Genomic DNA, 26575 nt, shown 5'->3' on the forward strand with positions numbered 1-26575 from the left:
CCTTTTATCCTCCTTCCTCTTTCTTATCTACTGCTTCTTTCTAAAAGATGAACTTTTGAAAAAAAAAAGTCTCTGAAATCTGTAGATTTAGCATATTTCTGTTTCTTTCCTGTATTTTTTAGCCATATATCAGCTGATATTGTTCCAATAAGAAAGAAAGAAAGAAAGAAATTTTTTGACATGTTGCCTTTGGCATTCATCCTAGGATCTTCCACTGATGGTCATTTAGTGTTTTTTGTCATTTTTCCAGAATGAGTGGTTAGCACTGTCAAATAATCATCCAGAATTGCTGGTGGTAGACTAGAAGGTGAACCTTTAACAATACTACCCACTCATGCTGGAGAAATTGAGACCCCAAGATAAGTGCCAACAGGCTGTACATCAAGAAATGGCCATGAAAGTTTAAGCAGTTGCATAAGTAAATGTTTATCTTCTGCCCAGGCATCGTTAACACTTGTAATAGTGTTTCTCATATCAATTAGTACTATATTTCAGTTGATCAAAGGATAAAGATAAAATAAGACAGTTACGGTCTTTTAAATTTCAGATGGCCCTTACTTCACCTACACACGGAAAGAGCCTGTTGGAGTAGTTGGGCAGATAATACCATGGAATGCTCCTGTACTGATGGCTGTATGGAAATTAGCTCCAGCTTTCGCTACTGGGTGCACTGTAGTACTGAAGCCTGCTGAAGATACGCCTATCAATGCTTTATACATTGCAGCTCTGTGCAAAGAAGTGAGTCTGTTTGCTTCTTTGTCTTTCTTTGAGACACATACAGTGGTTGAAACTATCTGGATACTATTACAGCAGATAAGAATAGAGACATTGGTGTCACTTGCTGAGCAAAATTCCTAGTAGTATCTGCTGTCACAATGAAGCAATAGCTTGCCAAACTCAGGGACTCCCAATTAGATTAGGAGATGGCTTCTCACAGACAAAATACGTCAGTTTGAGGTATTTATGTGCCACTAATCACAACCAGGTGAAATATTTCTGATATCATAGCAAACAGAAATTATGATATAATGTTTGTGACCAAACCACTGTGACCAGCCTCACATTTTAATATAGAGTGAGTGAAAAAAATGAAATTGACTGACAGGGTACAGTGATTTGAACACTTGATTTCTAATCAGAAAACTGAAGTTCACATCTGGAGATGGCCATTCATGATTTCTTAAACCATTTATTGACTGCAGAAAAGACTACAGACTCCATTTCTTGCAAAGCCATGGCTAGTGTTAGTATTAAGCAGTGGAAAGTCCAGGATGGAATAACAATATTATGACAAGGACAAATTGTTACTAACCACGTAGAGGAGACACTGAGTCACAGACAGGCCCAGTGAAAACACTGCTAAACATTTAAACTTTCGGACAAAACAGTCATAGTACATGCACATATTCACACAAGCTCAATATATATATATATATATATATATACACACACACACACACACACACACACACACACACACACACACACACACACACACACACACATAACCACCATCTCTGGCTGCTGTGGCTGGAGATAGTGGCTAATTGTGTGCATGTTTTCTATTTTTGAATTAGGACTTTTTAGCAGTCTGTTCATTGGGCCTGCCTGTGACTCAGTACCTCCTCTATGTGGTGAACAGCAATCTATCTGTTTGGTAATGTGTAATATTGCTAATGCAAGTAATTTATTCGTACAAGGATAATTCTATGATGAATTAGTGTTTGGCAGGTTGATGCAAAAGAAAAACATTAGTCATAAACACAGATGTATGAAAGTATATACAAGTTTTAATATAATAGAGGGAAACATTCCACGTGGGAAAAATATATCTAAAAACAAAGATGACGTGACTTACCAAACGAAAGTGCTGGCAGGTCGATAGACACAAAAACAAACACAAACATACACACAAAATTCAAGCTTTCGCAACAAACTGTTGCCTCATCAGGAAAGAGGGAAGAAGAGGGAAAGACGAAAGGATGTGGGTTTTAAGGGAGAGGGTAAGGAGTCATTCCAATCCCGGGAGCAGAAAGACTTACTTAGGGGGGAAAAAAGGACGGGTATACACTCGCGCGCGCGCACACACACACGTATCCATCCACACATATACAGACACAAGCAGACAACCTTTATCAGAATGGCTGCACAGAGCATGAGCCTCCATCCTTGTAAATCTGAGGCCAGTATTATAAAAAATGCAGTGCCTCATTCATTTATGTCTAGCTTACAATGATGGCTTTCATACATACCTGGAACAAGTTATTTTGATAACAGAAAAATATGATTGTAAGCTGTTCATTCAGTCACTTGGCTATCAGCAGTACACACCACACAGACTTGCAGCTGACTTTAGGGCCATGATCATGTTGTCATGTCTGTGTAACGTCTTTGCCTTTCTTTCTATCTTTCTGAAAAGCTAAACAACTTGAGTGAAATTTTAAGTTCGGAAGAATGATGGGGCATTAGCATTATGTACCGCCTAACTTGTGTGTGTGGTTTTCCTGCAAAAAGTATTCAGTTTTAGATGTGTAATATGGTGTGAAAGATATTATTTAGTTATTACTATTTTTTGTGAACCCATACTCACAGTTCTGTAGCTAATCTTAAATTGTGTAGTGTGTATTATTTAAGTCCTACACTCTGCTTTTCTAAATACAAGTATTTTAGTTATCTCTCTTGTTTCCTGGGGCAATCTCTGATAGAAAATACTATTAACGAGTTCGTATGTTTGATTTTACTTAGTAAATGGTTCTTGCTCCATGAGCAAGGGTAGAACTATTTATGATATTACTAATTTTTCTTCTCATGTGACAAGACTGGTAGATTAGCTCACTTGGCACCATAAGACATCCAAAAAAAGTCATTTCCTTACAGTGAGCCTGACTACTACTTTTTCATTATTTGTATAGCCCGTTTTAGCAGAAGTCCATAGGTAAGAATTTAGTGTACATAGGAACAGTATGTTGCCATAAGTCACTTCCTGTTACACAGTGGTGATAGGATCCTATAGACGGAACATTCTGTAGCATTCTCTTTGACAATATTTTCATACACTCATTCCATGTCAGATGACAATCAATATAAAAACTTTGTTTTTGCTACACAATCTATAGATTTTCATGCATGTTTAATGTGATGGAACAGTTTTCTGTCTTTACACTGAAGTTTATGCTGTTTGTTTGCTATGATCGGAGTTAATTTATTACATGCTACCCCAACTGTAAACATACTTAAGGGTTTCATGTACCTTCTAGTTTTTATCAACAACTATAATCTAGCTATCACGAGCAAGGAGAATTTTTTTTCATGTCTTGCCTTGTCTAGATATTCATTTATACACATTAAGAGCAGACTTTTCCTAATATAATATCCTTAGGAACAGCTGTGTTAACATGTTTTGGGTTTGATGCTTGCTTCACAAAAAAATTAGTATCTCAAGTGTGGGTTATCTCTATCTTTTGCAATCTAATTTTCCAGGTTAAAGTGGCACTACTCATTAGCCTTATACCTACTGTTGTAACATCTTATATCCAGAACTAACACTTCATTTAGTGGTCTTTTATAGGCAACAGTGTTAAACACCTTGGACAGCTATAGAAATGTGCCTGTACACAGTTATCCCTGTTGAGATCTTCAAGACTACTTTTGTAAAATCTGTAGTGGCCTACATTGTACTTACTTGCTTTGGATGCCAAAGAGTGATTTGTTGAAAAGATTGTGTTTATTCAGACAGATCATTACTCTTCCTTTCGTAATTGATTCTGTTACTTTTGAGCGTGATTCCTCTTTTTTCTGTAAATGGGGTGGTATTCTCACTCCATTAACTTTCTGTAAATGACATGAAGAACTAACTGTGTTTTCGAAAACTAGAGAGAGTTATTTTGAAAAACTAATAATTATTCTTCCCATCTTACACTCATGGATTTGCACACTGTATTGGGATTTATTCATAACGCTAATTATTGTTAGACAAAATCGGTTCACAAGGCTGAATAACAATTAATATGCCACACATATGGAAAAAAATAAAAAAAAATTGTCCCAAGCTGAATACTAATTACCTGTGTTAGAGTATGGATTTATAAAGACATCTAGTGTGGTTGCACATCATGATACATGCTGTGCCATTCTATGTAAGAGTATGGGTCTAGAAAATATTTACTGCATGTACCTATAGAGGTGCATTGTCGATTGACATTTTTCAGCTACTCATATATTATATACAGAAGAAGGGGAAAAAATAAGTAAAACTCTCTGTAAATACAATGGAGGATGCCATTTATTTACCACTGATTACAAAGTTTTATTATTATTTCTTGAAAATGTTTCTTGAAGTTGTACACATGCCTCCATAGGTCCTCATCAATTGCTGCAACTTTGTCACCAGTGGCTTGCCTGAGTTCTTTAATACCCATGATGTGCCTTTGGAATGCATGGTCAGAAACATCCACAGGCCAAGCAAGTTCACCGAAATGAGAGAACAGTTCCAAACATTTTACGAACTACAGATGTATTGTATTATGTGATGTAGGTTGTTGCTCCATCCTGCTGGAAATATAGGTTTTTAGGATCACTGCCAAGCTGCCTTACCCTTATTTCAACAAAGCCTTCCAATATAGTCATGTACCTTCTGAATCAATGGTCACTGTCTGTTCATTTTCAAAGAAATAGAGGTGTACAATTCCAAAAGCACCAACTCCACATCAGTCACTTTAGGAGAGTGCAAGTGCTTTTTGTGCAGTTTGTTATGGTTCACTGCAGTTTACCCAGCCAGAAACATGAAAATTTGCTTCTTTGACCATGACAGAGAATTTCATAAAGTCAGATGGCTATAAAGTTTATATTACACAGCTGTAAAGGAAATAGACCTCCATCTCATTTTGACAGCAAGTTTCAGGTCAGATTCAGATATGCTCATCATCTTTTGTATGTAAAAATGTATCTAGATTGATAGCTTTATTTTCTTTGGTCTCAGACTTTTATCTTTCAGTACTGTATTGAACAGCATTTTGAATGCTGTGCTGTCAAATTAAAACTGGAAAAGCCATCCCTCATAATATTAACAGTTTACAGGACACCTGTGGGAAACATTCATAAGTTTCTTTCCCCCCCCTAGAATCAGTTTTTAAAAAACTATAAAGTAATAACAGTAATTTTATGGTATGCAGTAATTCTAACATAAATTTTCATTCAAATAATAACAATCATAAGCAATTTGAATCATGGTCTACTTTCAACATACTCTGTAGGGCAACATTTCCAACAAGAATATGGGGATATAGCAAGATCACGATTGACGATGTGTTCCTGAACCCCACAGATTAAAGTGAAGTAAAAACACAGACTGCAATAAGTGATTGTCTGATCACAATGTTAAAATGAGAGCTTCGAAACTTGCCTGCGGAAAAAACTGTGCATGGTCGTACCTAAGTTAAACATGTTACAACAATAAATTTTGAATCTACTTGATTGTTTATAAATAGTTTACATCAGGAACAACAGGATGAAATATATCAGGCAGACACAGTGTATGACAAATTGAATTCATTCTAGAACGTATTCGTCAAACAATTTGAAACCTACTTCCCTCAAGGACAAATTAAAATCAAAGCAACCTGTATTGGAAGCAGAAAGTGGTTAACAAATGACATTAAAATAGCATTTGCGAGGATCTGTATATTGAATACAGGACTAGTACAAACCAAGCGATTAAATCACAAGAAGTACTGCAAAATACTTTATACATGTGTAATCAGGATGATTGCATTATTCACAAAAAAGCAAGCCAAACAATAAAGTAAAAACCATAAAAAGTGAGACAAATAGGAACATGAAATCAGAACAAAGAGGAAGACCACAGCTGTGTGGTATTGGCACTCATTAGAATAAACAAAAAGTTCCAACCTCAGAATTCAATAAATTTCTTCTCACTGTAACTGAAATACAGGGAACCATAATAATCAGTCTCCCACAGAACCCATAGAACTGCTTAAACACATGGGAAACATGCCAGACATAGGACTTCATTTCAAAAAAGCAGAACTTCTAAAGAAATTGTAAAAATCATAAAATTACTTAAAAGCACTCAGTCCTCTGTGTGTGATGGTATATTAAATAGGATTTTCAAATTATGTGCAGGCTTAATCAGTTACATGTTTTGCTACTGTGCAATGAAAAGCATGGTATTTTCAGATGGACTAAAACATGCAGTAGTGACGCCTGAGGCATGTAATATTTAACTGTCAGCCCAGTTCTCTGCTGTATGTTCTCAAAGGTATTCGAGGGAATAGTATATGATAGGGTTTATGGCCACACTACATAATATGGCTTACTGAAACCTACACAGTTTAGCTTACATACAGGATTCTTCACTGAGTGAGCCATATTTAGTCTCAACAGATGAAATTCAAGGTGAACAACATTTCATAAGGTATGCAATGTGGATCTTCTGTGACGTTGCTAAGACAGTAGGCTGTGTACATTAACACGAACTTTGAAAGCTGCCACACCAGGCATCAACAACAAACCTTTGGCTTGGCTAGAGTCTCACTCACACAACAGGAAACAGAGTTTTGTTAATGGAGACGGGTGTAACAATAAATTCAGACTGGAGCCACTGATTTTCTTAATCTACATTGATTATCTACCAATTAAAATTAATAAAACAATTAATAAAACATCTGCTGATGATTCAAGTATTCTGATCAGAGGGCCTATCTCCAAAGTGCAGTATACAGCATAATCAGTCACTAATAAAGTGTAAAATGGCTCCAACAAATAGCTTAACCTGTTTTTTTTCCTCCAAATACTAATGTATACAGTTTCAGACAATAAATATAAACTTAAAGTTCCTGCAATGGGTATTAACAATCACAAAATTATTCAGACACACACACAAAAATTCCTAGGCACCCAGAGGGACATTAAGTTAAGATGGAATGTGCAAATTGATCAGCTGCTCAAGAAACTTAACTCAGCATGCTTTGCACTGTAAATAATTTCTTACTTTGGTGACACAGAAATAATGCTATTGTCACATCTTGCCTTTTTCCATTCTATAATTGCCTGTGGTGAGATGAATATATGTATAGGGGTCTTTTCAAGTATCTCAGTATATATACTCACTGATGGTCTTTGCAGCCAATAACAAAGAACTGTTTTAGATAAAGTGTGACATTGACAACCAGGTCACAAGTCAGGTGAAAAACTTCCACCGGGGGCTCCTCAACTCTCACGAAAGTACACAAGGGAGTTCGTGAGCCAGGTATAGAAGTAGGCAATAAGCTCTCCATCAATATAGAAAAGGAATTAATAATGTACAGGTATCCAGAAGAAAACTAACAAATATTCCTCATAGATGAACCTGCTATAAAATGAAGTAATTCTTCAAGTTACAAGGCATCCCTTAGAGTAAGAATAGAGAAAAACCACATAGGTAAAAACACTCTTAAAAGAAAAAGATATGATACTTCCACTCATCCCATAAAAACAAAAGTATTGTATTTTAATTTGAATTATGATGTTAAAAATGTAATTTTATTATTTATTTATTTATTTACGTCATTAGGATAAGGTTCTGTTCTTTCATTGCATCTTACTTTTTAAGAACTCATTTAAATGTATGTGAATAAACTGTAAGTTGCAATGTTAAATGCAACTAATTCCTCTTATAAAATAAGGCAAATATTGTATATATGATATGTAAAATGCTCATGTAATACTGCATTGTTTCACTTGATGTGGCGTGTATTATTGGCACACTACTTGTATAACATGTAATCAATAGGACTAAAAAGAAATCGGATCAGCAGGTGCCAACCATAATTTCTTTTGTAGGCTGGATTTCCTGCTGGAGTTGTCAATGTTGTCCCAGGATATGGGCCAACTGCAGGATCTGCCATTGCATCACACCCTGAAATTTCAAAAGTGGCATTCACTGGTTCTGTTGCGGTAAGAAAATTATTTCTAGAACATAATTTAATATATGAGTGCTAATATTTGAGTGGAAGTCTGATTAAAAATATCATAATAAGTTTTTTCTAAGAGTTTGGAAAATCATTGGAACACTGACACTGTTGTTGAAAACATGCACGAACACTTAAAGCAACAGCCTGGATGATACAACCTTGTAACATTGCCCTACACAGCTTTGATGTGCTGGAACTGCAAACAGCTGAAAGCTAGGGGAAACTACTGCCGTGAGATTTTTCCTGAGGGCATGCAGCTCTAATTTATGGCTTAATGACAATGGCACCTTCTTGTGTAAAATATTTCGGAGTTAAAAATAGTCCCCCATTCACATCACTGGGTGAGGATTACTCAGGAGGATGTGTTCATCTGGAAAATAAAGACTGACATACCACAAGTTGGAGTGTGTAATGTTACATCCCTCCATAGATTAGAGAATTTAAAAAGGGAAATGGATAGGTTGAAGTTGGATACAGTGGGAATTAGCATAGTGTGCTGGCAGAAAGAAAGACTTTTGATTGGGTCAGTATAGCATTATCATCACAAAATAAAATAGGAGTACTGGAAGAGTAAGCCTAATTATGAGTAAGAAAACAGCAGTGCAGGTAAGAGACTATGAACAGCATAGCAAATGCATTATCGAAGCCAAATAGATGCGAAGCCAAAAACCTCAACAGCAATGAAAGTTTATAAGCCTACTGGCCTCACAGAGAATGAATGAGAAGTATGGAAAAGGAATTAAAGTTCATGGAGAACAAATAAAAACTTTGATATTTGCCAATGACATTGTAATTGTTGGAGAAAGCAAAGGACTGAAAAACAGTTGAATGGAACAGATAACATCCTGAAAAGAGATTGTAACACGAACATCGATAAGAAAAAAATAAGGGTAATGGTATGTGGTCGAAGTACACCAGGCAATGCCAAAGTAATTACCATAAATTAAGAAATGGCACATTGAAAGTAGTAGAAGAGTTTTATTATTTAGGCAACAAAAAGACTTATGATGACTGACTTAGGGAAGATATAAAATGCAGACTGGCATTAGCAACAAAAGAATGTCAGAAAAAGGGGAATTTGTGAACATCTGATACAAATTTGCCCCCAACAGTCTTCTCTGAAGGTTTGTGTGAAATGTTGTATGGAAGTGAAATATGGGCAATATGCAATTCAGTCAAGAAGAAAGTAGAAGCTTTTGACATGTGGTGTTACATAATAATACTAAACGTATTAGATGAATAGATTGAATAACTGATGAGGTAATGAGTCAAATTGGCCCAACTTGCCTAAGTGAACAGATTGAATGATAGGGCACATACTGAGGCATCACCAAATTTTCAATTCGGTAGCAGTAGTGAAAGGCAGCCAGTGTGTGTGTGTGTGTGTGTGTGAGAGAGAGAGAGAGAGAGAGAGAGAGAGAGAGAGAGAGAGGGGGGGAAGGGAAGGGAAGGGAAGGGAAGGAAGGGGGTTTAAAGGGAGACTAAGGTTTGAAAACAGTAAACAGGTTCAAATGGATGTAGATTGCAGTTGTTAGGCAGAGGCAGAGATGAAGTGGCTTGCAAAGGATAGGCTAGCATGAAGATGCGCATCAAACCAGTTTTCAGATTGAAGGCATGACAACAATGAGATGACGTGTGAACATATGGCACCATCTAAGTATTGGAGTGCATGGTGTACAGGAATCTAAAGGTATACTTAACATTCATGGTCTATTCTTTTAGAGTTGGTGAGCTCATTCCATTTCTGAAAAGAACCTCCCCACCCCCACCCCACCAAAAAAAAGTACCATTTACTGCACTCATAATTATGTCTGGGCAACAATACAGGAGAGATGAAAGCTGTTTCACTGGTGGATCTTTTTTTTTGAGTTAGAAGACATGAATAATTTGACTAACAGCTGTTTGTTGCTGTGACAGATTAGTCATAATGAACATTTACTGACAGAAGTCATACTGGCTTTGGTATTCTACTGTTGGCCACATGCAATCATTACCAATACTTTTTCATTATTTTTGTTTCATTTTATTAATTGCAATAATAATAACTGAGAAACTGTCCCTATAAGAGACACAAAATAATGCATGCATAACAGGCAACATTGATAAGATATGTTGATAATACACCTCATCTAGAAATAAAACTTTAGAGCAAAAGCTCTCTCAAAAGAGGAAATAAAATCTTACAAATTATTTTAAAAATATTAAACATCACATTACTGCTTTCACTCCATCAGCAAATACAGGAATTCTGAGCAAACTTCATTAATGTGTAACTGTGAATAAATAATGGCATACACAGTATTTAGGAGCATGTTGATAATATGCCAGTATTATATGAACATTTATGCAGTTACATAAAATTTTATCAAAAATCCACTAAACATGAGAATTATTTGTAACTGTATTGGGCTATGTACCTGCAAATAGTTCACAGCAATAGCCTACTCCTAAATTTTTCAAAACCAATTATTTTACAGTTCCACAGAACAAATAAACTTCATATTCCTGAAATGAATATTAACAATCAGAAAATTAATGAAACCACACATAATAAAATTCCTAGGCATCCAGATGGGCAGTCAGTTAAAACTGAATGAGGAAATTGATCAGCTGCTCAAGAAACAGCTCAGCATGCTTTGCACTGTGAGAAATTTCTTACTTTGGTGACAGGGTCCACCAGTCCATCAATATGAACTTCTGATCGCCCTTCACACTGGAAAATAAAGCAAATATTTCTTTTATGCCTGATATGTTGTAGTAATAACTGAGTATTAGGAAGTATTAAAATTGTGTCCAGGTTGGAAAAGCAGTTATGGCAGCAGCTGCACAGTCAAACTTGAAGAAAGTTTCACTGGAGCTGGGTGGGAAGAGTCCGCTGATAATACTTCCTGATGCTGACAGTAAGTAAACTATTTAATTCAAATAGAAATATCTAAATACAAATGATACAAGTAGTTTAAAGACATTTATTGTGAGCATTGCATCATTGAAATTTAATAAGGAAAGACCTCCTGCTACCTTGCAAAGAGCACTGCAGAGGAAACATGATTTTCAGATAATTTTCCGGCTTTCTCTCTTAAAATAGTTAGTGTAGAGAAGCCAAAAGATCGTTTACATACATAGATGTTTTATCTTGCATAAAACTTGTGTGCTGCAAAAGCATGTATTTCTTCTACGCCCATCCAATAGTAGGGAAATAACTTTGTCTCCGAAATGATGTGTGGCTGCCCCCATTTTCTGTAAAATAAGAAACATTAATAGATGAATGTAACTTCTGTTTGTATGAAGTTTGTATATCATGTTCCAAGTATGTACTTATCAATGACCAATGAGATATCATTAAGTGAAGTTGACTGTTACTGCATTATTTGCAACTTTTATCTTTGTGTATTCTATCACAGTTTTATGTTTTGACAAACAGTAAGTTTGGCTACTGAAGAAATTCTCTCCCAGTTGTGGTAAAGCTAATTGTTTACACAACCCAGTTGTGATTTCATTTATCTCTTTTGTAATATGACTTCAGGTATACTGTTACATTTTTCTGATTGCCTTTTGCTGATAAAACCTAGACTTGTAATGTAGAAAAATAAATAAAATAAAAACTCTAATAGTAGTAGTAATAACACAATAACCGTATGTTTCAGTTGATGAAGCAGTACAGATAGCACATGATGCACTGTTCATCAACCAAGGACAAGTCTGCTGTGCAGGAACAAGAACTTTTGTGCATGAAGATATATATGATGAATTTGTTAAGAAAGCAAAAGCAAAAGCTGAAGAAAAGAAAGTTGGTGATCCTCTGGCAGATGGCATTCTTCAAGGTCCTCAGGTAACAAATAATTGTATTACATGAACAATGATATACAATAAGTATAGCATTACATTCTGGAACTCCCTGTGAATTTCATCCACCTTTTGGACAGCAAATACATATTTTTGCAATGAGGAACATTAAGTTCTAATAAATAATACAATAAAATTGCAAGAACAATGAATAGCTGACCAATACTTATCTTCCATTTAAGTTAACAGTTTCATCAGTGAATTGTGCCTTTGATGCAAATATTAAAATTATCAATACTTGAAAACACTGTATGATATGGACAGATAAAAAATCTGATCATCAACTTGCAGCAGGACAAAACACAAAAAAAAATGTGGAAATGTGTGAGCTTTCAGAGCGTCGCTTCTTCTTCTGGCAGCAGGGTGGAAGGGAAAAGAAGAGGGATGCAGGAAAAGCTTTAGTGAGGTTGAGGAAATGGGAGGAGTGATGGAAATGTTACTGGAACCTCACTTCAGGGGAGACTTCCTACACACATGAAAAAAAGTTTTGCATCACCTCACTTCCAAGAGTTCCGGAACCTGTACAGAAAATTGGAATACGAGTTCAACCTAAACATTATTTCTGCCCGTTTTATTGCTCATGAAAACCACACATTGCATGTTGTACCACCATACAGTGAGACCTTCAGAGGCGGTGGTCCAGATTGCTGTACACACTGGTACCTCTAATACCCAGTAATACATCCTCTTGCACTGATGGATGCCTGTATTCATTGTGGCATACTATCCACAAGTTCATTGAGGCACTGTTGGTCCAGACTGTCCCCCTCCTCAATGGCAATTCAGCGTAGATCCCTCAGAGTGGTTGGTGGGGTCACATCATCCATAAACAGCCCTTTTCAACCTACGCCAGGCATGTTCGATAAGGTTCATGTCTGGAGAACATGCTGGCCACTCTGCTCGAGTGATGTCGTCATCCTGAAGGAAGTCATTCACAAGACTTGCGTGATGGGGGCGCGAATTGTCGTCCATGAAGACAAAGGCCTCACCAATATGCTGCTGATATGGTTGCACTGTCGGTTGGAGGCTGACATTCACATATCGAATCCCACATAATGCCACCCCAAAACATCAGGGAATCTCCGCCTTGCTGCACTCGGTGGATAGTGTGTCTAAGGCATTCAGCCTGACTGGGTCGCCTCCAAATACATCTCCCACAATTGTGTGGTTCAAGGCATATGCGACACTCATTGGTGAAGAGAACGTGATGCCAATCTTGAGCGGTCCGTTCGGCATGTTGTTGGGCCCATCTCTACTGCGCTGCATGGTGTTGTGGTTGCAAAGATGGACCTCACCATGGACGTCGAGAGTGAAGTTGTGCATCATGCAGCCTGTTGCACAAAGTTTGAGTCATAACATGACATCCTGTGGCTGCACAAAAAGCATTATTCAACATGATGAAATTGCTGCCAGGGTTCCTCTGAGCCATTATCCGTAGGTAGCGGTCATCCACTGCAGTAGTAGCCCTTGGGTGGCCTGAGTGAGGCATGTCATCGACAGTTCCTGTCTCTCTGTATCTCCTCCATGTCCGAAAAACATCGCTTTGGTTCAGTCTGAGACACCTGGACACTTACCTTGTTGAGAGCCCTTCCTGGCACAAAGTAACAACGTGGATGTGATCGAGCCGTGGTACTGACCATCTAGGCATGGTTGAACTACAGACAACATGAGCCATGTACCTCCTTCCGGGTGGAATGACTGGAACTGATCGGCTGTCAGACCCCCTCCATCATGCATGGTTGTTTACATCTTTCAGCAGGTTTAGTGACGTCTCTGAACAGTCAGAGGGATTGTGTCTGTGATACAATATCCACAGTCAATGTCTATCATCAGGAGTAGTTCTGGGAACTGGGGTGATGCAAAACTTTTTTCGATGTGTGCAGATGGGATCCTTCCACATCATCATCATCTTATTCTATGGCATTTTCATTATCTCTGTGTGAATGTTACACTGAATGTTATTATAATTTCTGACACATACATATCTTTTTAGCTCTTTCCAGAGAAAAGTTAACTACTGCTGCAAGTAGTGAAGTAATTCAGAAAACACAAACAATGGAAATTTCAGCTAGGAATACCAACAATGTAGGGAAAGACAGATTGCTACTTATTGTAAAGAAGACATGTCAAGTTGCAGACGGGCGCAATTAAAAGACACTTACATAAAGCTTTTGGCCACATCCTTCATCAGTAAAACACACACACACACACACACACACACACACATCACACCACACACCATTTACACATACAAGCAAGCAAACCTCATGCACACGACTCCCAACTCCAGCATCTACGGCCAAAATGCCGAGATGCGGGAGTTGGCGGTTGTGTGTGCATGATGCTTTTGTGTGTAACTGTGCCTGTCTGCAATTTGATGTGTCTTCTTTATGGTAAGTAGCAATTCAGAAAATACTTTAACTTTGAAGTAAATGTTGATGTATTTTTGAATACACCATTTCACTTTATTTGACTTGCATATATTGTGAGATACGTAAATCACGTTTCTTATCATGATATGATGCACGCTTTTAGTTAAATAAACCTGGGTTTTACCACTGTAATAATCACTTAGTGTTGCCAAATACTGTAGTGTGTATCATAATTAGGCATAATATTTGTGCCCTGTTTCAGTACAGTGCAATGTATTTTTAAAATATCAAGAAAAATTATCACAACTTGTAATATGGAAACTGAGAAAAAAACACAATTTAAGGTGAACTTTTTTGATAGAAAGTTATGTTTGATAGAAACATTGTTTCCTAAAAAATAAAATTCTTTTCAGATTAATGAAAAGATGATGAATAAAGTTCTGAGCTACATTAAGGCAGGAAAGGAAGAAGGAGCTCGTGTTGAATGTGGTGGAGAACGTATAGGTACAGCTGGCTACTTTATCAAGCCAACAGTGTTCTCAAATGTTACTGATGACATGAAAATTGCGAAAGAGGAGGTAAGAACTTTATAACATTATCCTTTTTACTAGATGAAATTTGCTTATAGAGGACAGCTAAAATATGTTCTGTTTATTATTGCCAATTTTTCCCTTTTCAAACAATTAATCTATAGGTTTTCATAAATTCTAACTCATGAATATTTACAAGACACTACAGAAAGTTCAACAAAAATATTAAATGTTTTACATTTGATCTTTGTATCTTTTATGTTTGAGTACAGTGCTTTACAAAAAATGTTTCAGATATTTGGCCCAGTACAGAGTATTCTAAAATTCAAAACTCTGGAAGAAGCTATTGAAAGAGCTAACAATACGACTTATGGATTGGCATCTGGAATTGTGACTAAAAATATTAATAATGCCTTGGTGTATGCAAATGCTTTGGAAGCTGGCAATGTCTGGTTAGTCTTATTCTCACTATCAGTATCTGTTGATATAATGAATGAATGCTGTTCTTGTCAACAATGGTGATGTTGATTATGTTATTTATTAATATTATCATGACAGGCAGTTTTATTCACTTCTTTCTGCGTGACCTTGAGTGATAAACAGGTTGTTATGAGATTGAGATCTACTCAGTGTTTGTTTGTTTTTGACAAGTCTTGGCACTGACTAACTGGTCTTGCTGGTAACAACAGGCCTCTACGTTAGAAGTTAGTTAGTTATACGTTCCATGGCTCATTTGCACAATGAATCATAATGACAAGTCATTTTACATACATATCACAACTTAATTTTTAAATATGGCTACATGCTGAACATTTATAAAGTTTTTTATTTTTTTAATTAACGTGGTCTAGATTATTTTGTGTATTAAATAATAAAACAGATAACTGCAATATTATGAAAAGAATAGATTGCTACTCATCAAAAGGATGACACATTGAGTTACAGATAGGCAAAGACTGTCACATATTGAACTTTTTGCTAAAACCTTCTTCAGAAAATCACACACACACACACACACACACACACACACACACACACACACACACACACACACACACAATTCGCTGCTCTGGCCAGAATGCAACTGTTGCATTGCTGGAAAGCAACAATCCTAAGTAGGGTGGGGAAGATGGTTGGGGCAGCAGGGTACTGACACCGGGAGAGAAGAACATTTGTCTGGTGGAGCCTGCAGGGATTAAATGTCAGCAGGACAAGGGACAAGACCGCCAGGCACAGTGTTGGGAGGCTGTGTGGGAGTGGGAAACTGGGAGCAGAAAATAAGAGGAGTAGAGAAAGAGAAATGACCGGTGGGTGCGTTGACAGGTAGTGGCACACAGTGAGGATGAGGGGACATAAAATGGTAGAAGGTGATATGACACAGGGGGCAGAAACTGTTGGGTGGAGGGTGTGGGGATAATAGTGGAGGCCGGGATAATTTTGGGAGTGGAGAATGGGTTGTAAGAACTTACATCTGTGCAGTTCAGAAAGTTGGTGGTGGAGGGGAGGATCCAGATGGCCCAGTTTCTAAAGCAGCCATTGAAACAGGGATGTTATGTTCAACTACATGTTGTGTCACAGGGTGGTCCACTTTGCTCTTGGTCACAATTTGGCAGTGGCTGTTACTCCAAGTGGACAGTTGCTTGGTAGTTATACCAATATAAAAAGCTGTGCTATGTTTGCAGCAGAGCAGGTATTACATGGCTGCTTTCACAGGTGGCCCGACCTCTGATTGGATAAGCCTGTGACAGGATTGGAATAGGAAGCACAGGGTGGACTGGATAGGTCTTGAACCTGGTCTTCCACAGAGATACGATTGCCGTGGCAAGGAGATTGGATTGGGAGTGTCATAAGGATGGACTAGGATGTTATGTTTGGGTGAGTGAACACCACTTTAAGAGCAATGAGAAGTGTGATGGTACTTAATGGTTACTGCTAGTATCATTGCTCTTCCAAACAGCATCCCATACGAGCAAACCAGTGGCATCTTTACCTGCAGTTAGGTGTACTTTAGGTACTGGGCTGTGCATGGCTTTGTTGAAAAAGAATAGTTCAATTTAGTCATAGGGTTGAGCCAGGCATGTCTGCTTTCAGGCCCTACAACTAATTCACTGCAAATAATCTGTAGGTGTGATCCTGCAATCAAATAGTCTATGAATTAGCTAGAATTGAGATTCAATAAAAAACACAGAAACAAAAAAAAGTTAAATGAATAATTTAATAACAAGAGTTCTAATCTAATGTCTGTAATTGATGTATTGAACTAAGTGTGTGGAATCAATGAGACTGGAGACACACTAACAGACTTCTTGAAAAATATCATCCACATATTTCTGAAGATAATATACAGAAGAATGAAAAAGATAATTGAGGATAACTTCGATGTTGATTAGTTCTATGTGAGGAAAGGTAATGTCACAAGAGAGGCAGTTCTGATGTTATGCTTGAAAATGAAAGCAAGACTTCACAAATATCAAGACTCATTCATAGAATTTGTTGACCTAGAAAAAGCATTTGTCGATTTAAAATAGTGCAATAGGTTCAAAATTCTGTGAAAAATAAGAGCAAGCTTCGAGGAAAGATGGATGATATACAATATGTGTACACAAGAATCAAGCTGGAAGAATATGAATGGAAGATCAAGAACAAAGAGCACAGATAGGATCTATGATGGGTCTATGATGGGGGTGCAATGTTTCTCTCCTAATGTTCACTCTATACATTGAAGAAGAAATGATGGAAATAAAAGAAAGTTTTAAGCGTGGGTTTAAAAATCTGGGTGAAAGGATATGAGCGATAAGATTCACTGATGACATCACCGTTCTTAGTACAGGTGAAGAATTACTATGGGATCTGTTTATTGCAATGAACAGTCTTAGAGTCAAGAAAATGAATTCAGGGTAAATGGAATTGGTGACCATAAAGTAGATGAAGTTAAAGAACTCTGCTACCTTGGGAGTAAAATAACACGTGGTGGATGAAGCAAGGAGGACCGGAAAAGTAGACTAGAACAGGCAATGAGTGCATTTCTTGCCAAAAAAAAGTTTACTTGTTTCAAACATCAGCCTTCATTTGAGGAAATAATTTCTGAAAACATACATTTGGTGCACAGCATTGTATGCTAGTGAAACATGGACTGTGGGAAAACTGGAAAAGAAAATAATTGAAGTGTTTTGAGATGCGAAGCTATAGAAAGTTGTTAAAAATTAGATGGACTGATAAAGAATGAAGAGGTTCTCAACAAAATGGCAAAGAAAGGAATGTATGAAAAACACTGATAAGAGGAAGTAACAAGATAATAGGACGTGATTAGACATCAGGGAATTCTTACGTGGCACTAGGAGGAGGTGCAGAAGGTAAAAACTATATGACAAGGATAACTGGTGACATATGGTGCGAGTGCTAATCTCAGATGAAGAGGGTGGCACAAAAGAATAATTCATGGCTGGCTGCACAATACCAGTCAGAAGACTGATGACTCAAAAATAAATAAATAAATAAATAAGAGCTGGCTGTGATAGACTTAAAGAGATGAAATACTAAGGTGTTCCCATCACTTCTTAAAATTGTAATTGCACAAACTGTTTGTAAAATAGTTGATTAGCATTAGAGGAACTACTTTCTTGACATACCATCATTGCTCTGTTCATCCACTGTGGTGTATTAAATCAGTAAGATACTTATCTGCTATATGATAGGTGTTGTACTACACTACCCACTTTCTTCATTTAGTTGTGTAATTAATTTAGCTTCAATAATTGAAGGTTTACCTACTCTTTCTTTTTTTATAGGATTAACTGCTACAACGTCATTTCACCACAAGCACCATTTGGTGGCTACAAGCAGTCTGGAATTGGCAGGGAACTGTAAGTAAATAGTATAGATTAAAAAGTAAAATGACATAACTAGTAAAACAATTTTTGATTATGCTACAATGCCTAATATTTTTCAGGGGAGAAGACACACTGCAGGAATATCTGCAGGTAAAGACTGTGTCTGTGAAACTTCCAAGCAAATCGTAAGATCTTTCAGCCATCAAATAAGAATTTTGTTCTGTTAAACAAATCATTATTGTGAAGCTTTAACAAACTTTTGTGCTGATCATATTGTAAAACCAGTAATATGGAAATAAATTTATATAATTTTTTTATCAGAGTATTTACTTTCTTCGTAATTGACACCTTTTGCTCATTTTGGCAATAAAACTATAACTATCATACGACTTTTGTAGATCAGTTTATAAAAATAATGGTAATTGTTAATATGTACGGAAGAGATGGATAAACTTGGGGTAGAATAAAGCTAACCTAGTAAAACACAACAATTAAAAAAACTGAGTGTTCACCCATTAAAACTGTAGTAAATAATGCAGAATACATTACCATTTTTCATTAATATGCACAGTTCAGATAGCAGCACTCATGCAACATTTCTTAATAATTTAGATCTTGCATTAAATAGTTTAATAAATGTAAATATAATTACAAAATAATGATATGAATATAATAGAGGGAAACATTCCACGTGGGAAAAATATATCTAAAAACAAAGATGATGTGACTTACCATACGAAAGCACTGGCAGGTCGATAGACACACAAACAAACATACACACAAAATTCAAGCTTTCGCAACCAACGGTTGCTTCATCAGGAAAGAGGGAAGGAGAGGGAAAGACGAAAGGATGTGGGTTTTAAGGGAGAGGGTAAGGAGTCATTCCAATCCCGGCTGCGGAAAGACTTACCTTAGGGGGAAAAAAGGACAGGCATACACTCGCGCACACACACACATATCCATCCGCACATACACAGACACAAGCATCCTTTCGTCTTTCCCTCTCCTTCCCTCTTTCCTGATGAAGCAACCATTGGTTGCGAAAGCTTGAATTTTGTGTGTATGTTTGTGTTTGTTTGTGTGTCTATCGACGTGCTAGCACTTTCGTATGGTAAGTCACATCATCTTTGTTTTTAGATATAATTACAAAATAATATTGTTACAGGGACACAAAATGGCTGACAAGTACTTGCCTTCAGGAGGAAAAATTTTAAGTACTGTGTGTGTGTGTGTGTGTGTGTGTGTGTGTGTGTGTGTGTGTGTCAGGTTGAGAGGCACCCCCCACCCCCCATATGGGGAGAACTAACTGAGTTGAAAAATGGGAGGCATCAGAGAAAATCTGGGATGGTTTTTCGTATTTTTGGGCATCTATCGACAGTATTTAAATTTCATCCCCAAAGAATAAGTTCTGGCCAGGCATTCTGTCTCCTTGTAATTTTATATTGTGTTTTCATTTTAACAGTGATTACCTTAAAGAATAAAAATTGAAAGATTTTCCTCATTTACCGTATTTACTCGAATCTAAGCCGCACTTTTCTTCCGGTTTTTGTAATCCAAAAAACCGGCTGCGGCTTAGAATCGAGTGCAAAGCAAACGGAAATTCTGAAAAATGTAATTAGGTGCCACCACAACTAAATTCTGCTGTCGAATATATGTAGCGCTACACAGGCATGCTTTGTAGGCACAAAGATAAATACTGGTGCCAAAACCTCTACGTCAGTAAATAAATTTAAAAAAAAGGTGGAAGACGAGCTTTTTTTTCTCCGCCCTGAGTTTCGACCACTGCATTTTCATACATTATCCAACGAAGTAAATACAAATTCTGTATTGTTCATCTTCGAATGTAGCAGAATTTCAATGTACTATGAAAATACGACTGGCAAGACTGTTTGGGATGTTTGTCAATGTGGCCAACTCTACGTTCTGAATTTTTTCCTACCTGTGAGAAGAGATGGTTGGTAATAGGAACTTTTATGAATTATGAATCACATGCAGTATTCCCTTTACCATAAAAATAATATGAATATAAACATTTTGCCATGCATTCTTTCGTGTTTGCTGCTATCTCATTTAAATCCTGTCTGCCTAATAAACTACAAAACTAGAGTGAGACAACAGCAAACGCGGAAGAATATACGTATCGTGTCATGTTTATATTCGTATTATTCTTATGTCTAATAGTGATACAGTCAGAAATGAAGCACGGCAACTGACTAGGTTTTTAAATCCAAGATGACTCTAATTTCTGTGCAGAATTTGATGTACTAAAGAAGTGGCTGCAAAGATATTCAAACGGAGAAAAATTTTTGCCTAACTCTCGTTCAAAACATGTTCTATCATACGCAGTCTATTATTTGGTTCTTGTTGATCATTATCAAAGAAAGCAGCAGTGTAAGTAAGAACAAATAGCAGTCTCTTGCCATTGTTTCACTAATGAGACGAGTCCTCTCTCTCTCTCTTTTTTTTTAATTGTAAGCGGAGGTAGCGCGCACAAAAGCAAGCCATGCCGCGAGCAGCGACAGGCCGTAAACACTCATTATCAGAATGCGAAAAACGATGCATGACACAGTACAGTAATGCATCTTCAGCTTAGAGTGACGTAAACACCTATAACAAAGAGAACGGTACTTATCGGATCAAAGAAAAATATGCAATCAATTCAAACCAGGCGAAGCACGTGAAAAAGGAAGGGTACCCGTATAAATACGGATGGAGCGCCTGACACATAGCAATGGCTACCTGGTAAAGCTTAACTGCTAAGCTTACGACTCGAACCAAACTACTGTAGCAGTATCGTCATTCATTCGACCTAAATCGTGTCTCATATTACAATGGACCAACTTTGTTTCGATTTGGAGGTGTGGCCTAAAACTTTTCTCTCCCCTTGAATTTCGCGTCTCAAATTTCAGGTGTGGCTTAGATTTGGGAAATTTTTTTTTTCCTTTAGTTCGAGTCTCGTTTTGCAGGTGCGGCTAAGATTCGAGTGCGGCTTAGATTCGAGTAAATACGGTAACCCATATACCAAGCAAGTAATACATGTACATTACTGTCCATTTTCCATACAACAATTATTGCAAATGCTACAACTGCTGTAGATTAAATATCATCAACATACAGGCAGATAAATAAACAGTAAAACTGGTTGAAAATAATCTTACTGTAACAGAACAAATTAGCTTCATAGAACCAAAGCCGAACAGTGGGAAGCTCAATGTTAAGTGCCAACTGTTCCGTAATAATATATTGAAGTATAATCTTGCTAATGAAGGCTGGACGTAAATCCTCAATGGGGAAGGCAGTATGAATAAACAACCATATTATGTGAGTGTATACATAACTTGTAAAGTAAGACAAGAGAACAGAATTGCATAGGGAATCATTGTAACTAGCAAAGGTTTAAAGTCTTGACAGAATTAGTAAATATAAAACTCATGTTCAGCACAGTATTTAAATAGTTCTGTGATGAATACAGGAAAATCTACAATAGTCATAAAATGTTCAAGGGAAATAACCACTGTAACTTATCTCCATAAACAGAGCTAAGACTGTGTTACCTCATTTTTCTCCTGGAATCCTCTAAACTCTCCATTGTTTGTGGTATACAGGAGAAAAGTAAACCTTTGTCCAAAACCATCATCTACCAAGGCAACAGAGCATCTCATTCATAGGACACATGGCCTTTATATACAGTAGCTAGCTCTGTCTGCTCCACTGGCGATGGTGGCAATCAGTTGTAATTACTGAATAACAAATGACACTGGAAGACATTCCAACTACAGTTTGTCAGTGTACAAAGTCATGTTTGCTGCCAAAGGAATGGCCTAGTGGCAGGAGCTAGTGCCAATAACTTCCACACTTGGAAGAGTCATTGGATGACATTTCTGTATACAGGCTCCCTCTGCAACTCCTTGACATTTGTCGCAACATTTATTGGGACACTCTCTATATATCTGAATAGAGTTAATACTTGTGACATCCAATGTTTCATCTAGTAATGATAATAATGAGCGTATGGCATTGGTGGCCGGGAGACCCCTCGCGGGGCGGTTTGGCCGCCGCTCCACAAGTTCTTTAATGCCACTACGGCGACTTGCGGGTGAATGAGAATGAGAATGAGATGATGATGAAAGACACACAACACCCAGTCATCTCGAGGCAGAGAAAATCCCTGACCCCGCCGGGAATCAAACCCGGGACCCCGTGCGCGGGAAGCGAGAACGCTACCACAAGACCACGAGCCGCGGACTTTCATCTAGTAAAATAGCAACAGATGTCGCTTCTTTGATTGGAGTTTATATATTGGAAGGTTTGAAAGGAGATAATCTGGTGAACACAAAGGCTGTAGATAAGTGCGTTGTCAGTGTGTCGTCAAACTCTCTTGGTGTCCTATGATTCAGGTGGCCGCTGTCAATCTCTTTAGTATTTCCCAATTCTGTTTCACTGCTTCATTGTGTTTTAAAATGTTTGCTCACTTTTGTTCAGCTAATTGCAAATCATTCCTACTTTTCCCAAGTGTACGTAGGGCAATCCATGCATGAATACGTGATTATGACTTTTCTCACATTGAAACTGCAGATTATTAAGTTCCAAATAACCAAAATCTTCACTGTTCCGAGGAGTTTTGTCCTTTCTGAGCAATAAACATGGTCAACAGTAGAGTTTCGACACTATTTCATTGTCTCACAACCAAATTATTTTGTCATAAATAAAAGAATTAAATGTTCATATGAAATTTCTGGATTTGTTCTCTGCATTTTAATTGCTGACATGAGGAGTAGATCGATCATTTTTAACAAGTACTAACTTTTCAGTTAATGGTTGTGAGTGGAAACATTTATTAAAAATGGTTACTATAACACTACTATTCAATCATTCAGTTTGCGAAACTACTGGTGAAAATATTATTTAGACACAGAAAGAATGATGCACTCATCTATCACTAAATTCACTAATGCACACTTAATTCAGGCCAGCAGAAGAGAAAATGTGGTGAATGCAATCTTCCTATTGCATGCATCCACCTATGTTACATGTGAGTTCGGTGTGACGTCACAAACAGCCAAATGTTAGTTGAGAGTACCACCAGTTTCTTGCTTGTAACTGTTAAGAACTATTACAAGGAAGTGCCTAAGCAGGTGCACCATCTCTTGTGCAGCACAGAAACTAGCTGTCGGTTGAAGGGAAAGAAAATACAAACTGTGAAATACGTATCACAATAGGATTTAATTATTATGCATGGACTTTTAATGAAAATTTGTGCCTTAAAGATTCATATATTTAGCATGCAATGTGAGCATTGCATTTGTAGAGAATAAACCCATGGATGATGCAACTATTTCAACTACAGAAAAAAATCTGGAAGAAGTGACTAAATAAGCAGAAAAAATATTATTTACACTAGAAAAATGGTTTAGGTATAACAAATTTATACTAAAAAATGAAGAACAAGAAAACACAAATTTCATGAGATTTGAAAACAATGAAACTAGGCACTCAGACTTTAATAAAAAGAAACTAGTGTGATATGAAAATGTCAATACTTACGAACTTCACGTGGATTATAAATGGACACAGGAAGAACACATCAGTAACATAAGCCATCAATTAAAGTTAGTCTACTATTTATTGTGGAAGCTAGCCCAGATAGTTAGTACTCAAATCCTAAAATCATTCTACTTTACACACTTCATCTCCACCAAAGGAGGTGGTACAGTGGTAAGGTAGGAGCCTTGTATTCAAGAGGACGGTGGCTCAAATCTCTGTAAGATCACAGAATTTATGTGTCCTGTGATAAACCTAAATCACTTAAGGGAAATGCTATGGTGTTCTTTTTTTTTTTTTTTTTTTTTTTTTTTTTCCAAAGCTCGCGGTCAATTTCATTTCCCATCTTTTCCCAATCTGAGCTTGTACTTCATTGCTAATGACCTCTTTATTGATGAGACATTAAATCCTAATCTTGCCTCTGCTTGTGCTACTGCTGTGTTACATTGTATGGAATAGAGGTATGTGTGATCTCAATGAATATGAAAAAAAAATAATCATTATGCAGAAAACGACTATCTTCATGTTGACCAGCAAGTTGCAGACTAAAATTCAATATAAACTTGATCCCTGGTTACTGTTTATTCAAAATGGCAGTAATCTGAGCCCCACTAATAACATAACTTCCCAAAATCCACAACACTCATAGGAATACTTACCCTGTAGCCATATGTTGTCCAGGGTTCAGTTCCATGGCTTTTATGTATGTTTGACGTGATATTTTTAACATTACATAAATCAAAAACAAAAGTTTTGTATAATCTTGGTTTATTATTCTTCTGTGCATAAACAACAGTACAGTGGTTAACACACTGTACTCTCATTCAGGAGAATGACAATTCAAACCTGTGTCCAGACATCCTGATTTAGGTTTTCCGTGATTTCCCCACATCTCTTAAGCCAAATGCTGGGATGGTTCTGTCGCGTATCCCCAGGCACTTCGATTTTATATACAGTTTATGTTGCATGGCACTTTTTAGTGAACTATATGTTGATTTTCGTTGATGATCATGATCATGTCCCATACTCTGAGGAGCGTAGGGGATGATGCGGGACACCCGCACCTCTGACTAGGCAAGGTCCTAGCGGAGGTGGTTTGCCATTGCCTTCCTCCAACCGCAATGGGGATGAATGATGATGAAGACGACACAACATTCAGTCATCTCGAGGCAGAGAAAATCCCTGACCCCGCTGGGAATCGAACCCGGAGCCCTGTGCGCGGGAAGCGAGAACACTACCGCAAGACCACAAGCTGCGGACTGCGAATGCAAAAAATAAAATGTGGTTGTTGCTACGGGTTTCTGTAGTTGAAAATTTTAACTTTGTACCCTCTGATCTTTTATGTGGGGATACGCACAACAATAAAAGATTTCCTGCTGTGAATGTACGATCTTTAATTTGTAGGACTATGTTCATATAATTCTGATCTGGCTTGTTAGAAATGGAACACTGTATCATTACTGTAACTGATTATGAAATTAAACATGTCTTTCTCTACTCTCGTCTCTGAAATGCACTGAAAATTACTCTTATTATATGCACGGAAGTTACAGTATGCAGTGTTTGACAAACATAAAAGCTGCAGTGGATTTTTTAATATTTGAACACTATTGATTGTCACAGCTAACAGGAGAACATGGAACTAAAAATGAAAATTGATTTTAATGTTAGTAGCCAGACCAGATTTCAACACAGCGGTCTTTGATATCACACAAGTAAAGTTTTAACACTCTGATTTACATAAATTATTTATGTCACTGATATTGTACTAGTAGTTGCCCATGTCGATCTGAAAATAACTTAACAAAATCTACAGTACTCCTCTGGGGTCACCAGGAAGCTGAAAGAAATATTTTAGTGTAACATCACCTGCCCGCTTAGTTGGGGGAAAACTGCTTTCCTTCAATTATAGTTTGAATTTGCCGCGGCAGCGGCTCCTGCGATCATGGCGCAGCATTGCGTCACAGAAAATTCTAAATTCGCTGAAAACGGCTAAAAATGTGGAATGAAATACTGGGCAAGCTAGCTACAAATTATTACAAGCATTTTTAACAATTTCTATATTCAAAATCAACATGAAATTCAAAGTACATACCTTTTTTATACATTAGTATCCAATGGCATCTTTCTCGATAAAAGAACAAAAGAAAGCTAACTAAGCATTCAAGAGAGCGTCACAGGCTCTTACAACATTCACAGCTACAAGAACACACAGACATTAATGTATAAGGCTTCACTATTTATAAGCAATTTAATATGCTAATATATATCCTTGTTATATTTTTAATTATCATCGTCTGCTTTGGTTTCCACACTTGCCGACCGCAAACGTGAGTTGCAAAATGGGCATACGTAATATTACACAAACATAAAAATGAAAAATAATTATTTCCTTTTTTACAGAATCCATAGAGTCAATAACTGTTCATACAGAAATGAATTATAATAACACATATAAATTTTTTTTCACATATATTACACTGATTTTA

At 37.1% G+C, this 26575-nt stretch overlaps 1 protein-coding gene across 1 annotated transcript in view; it reads left to right on the forward strand.

The window, feature by feature from the left end:
• Positions 1–18862, forward strand: part of LOC126260913 (aldehyde dehydrogenase 1A1-like) — a 36440-nt gene extending 17578 nt beyond the window's left edge. Inside the window, exons 5-12 of the mRNA XM_049958372.1 lie at positions 548–738; positions 7840–7953; positions 10768–10870; positions 11615–11799; positions 14599–14763; positions 15010–15167; positions 18504–18578; positions 18665–18862. Of these exons, the coding sequence (XP_049814329.1) occupies positions 548–738; positions 7840–7953; positions 10768–10870; positions 11615–11799; positions 14599–14763; positions 15010–15167; positions 18504–18578; positions 18665–18734 (1061 nt within the window). The 3' untranslated portion in view covers positions 18735–18862. The remainder of the gene's footprint in view (positions 1–547; positions 739–7839; positions 7954–10767; positions 10871–11614; positions 11800–14598; positions 14764–15009; positions 15168–18503; positions 18579–18664) is intronic.
• The last annotated feature ends 7713 nt before the right edge of the window (positions 18863–26575 follow it).

The sequence above is a fragment of the Schistocerca nitens genome, chromosome 5 (genome assembly GCF_023898315.1).
Source record: "Schistocerca nitens isolate TAMUIC-IGC-003100 chromosome 5, iqSchNite1.1, whole genome shotgun sequence".
In the NCBI taxonomy this organism is placed as follows: Eukaryota; Metazoa; Arthropoda; class Insecta; order Orthoptera; family Acrididae; genus Schistocerca; species Schistocerca nitens.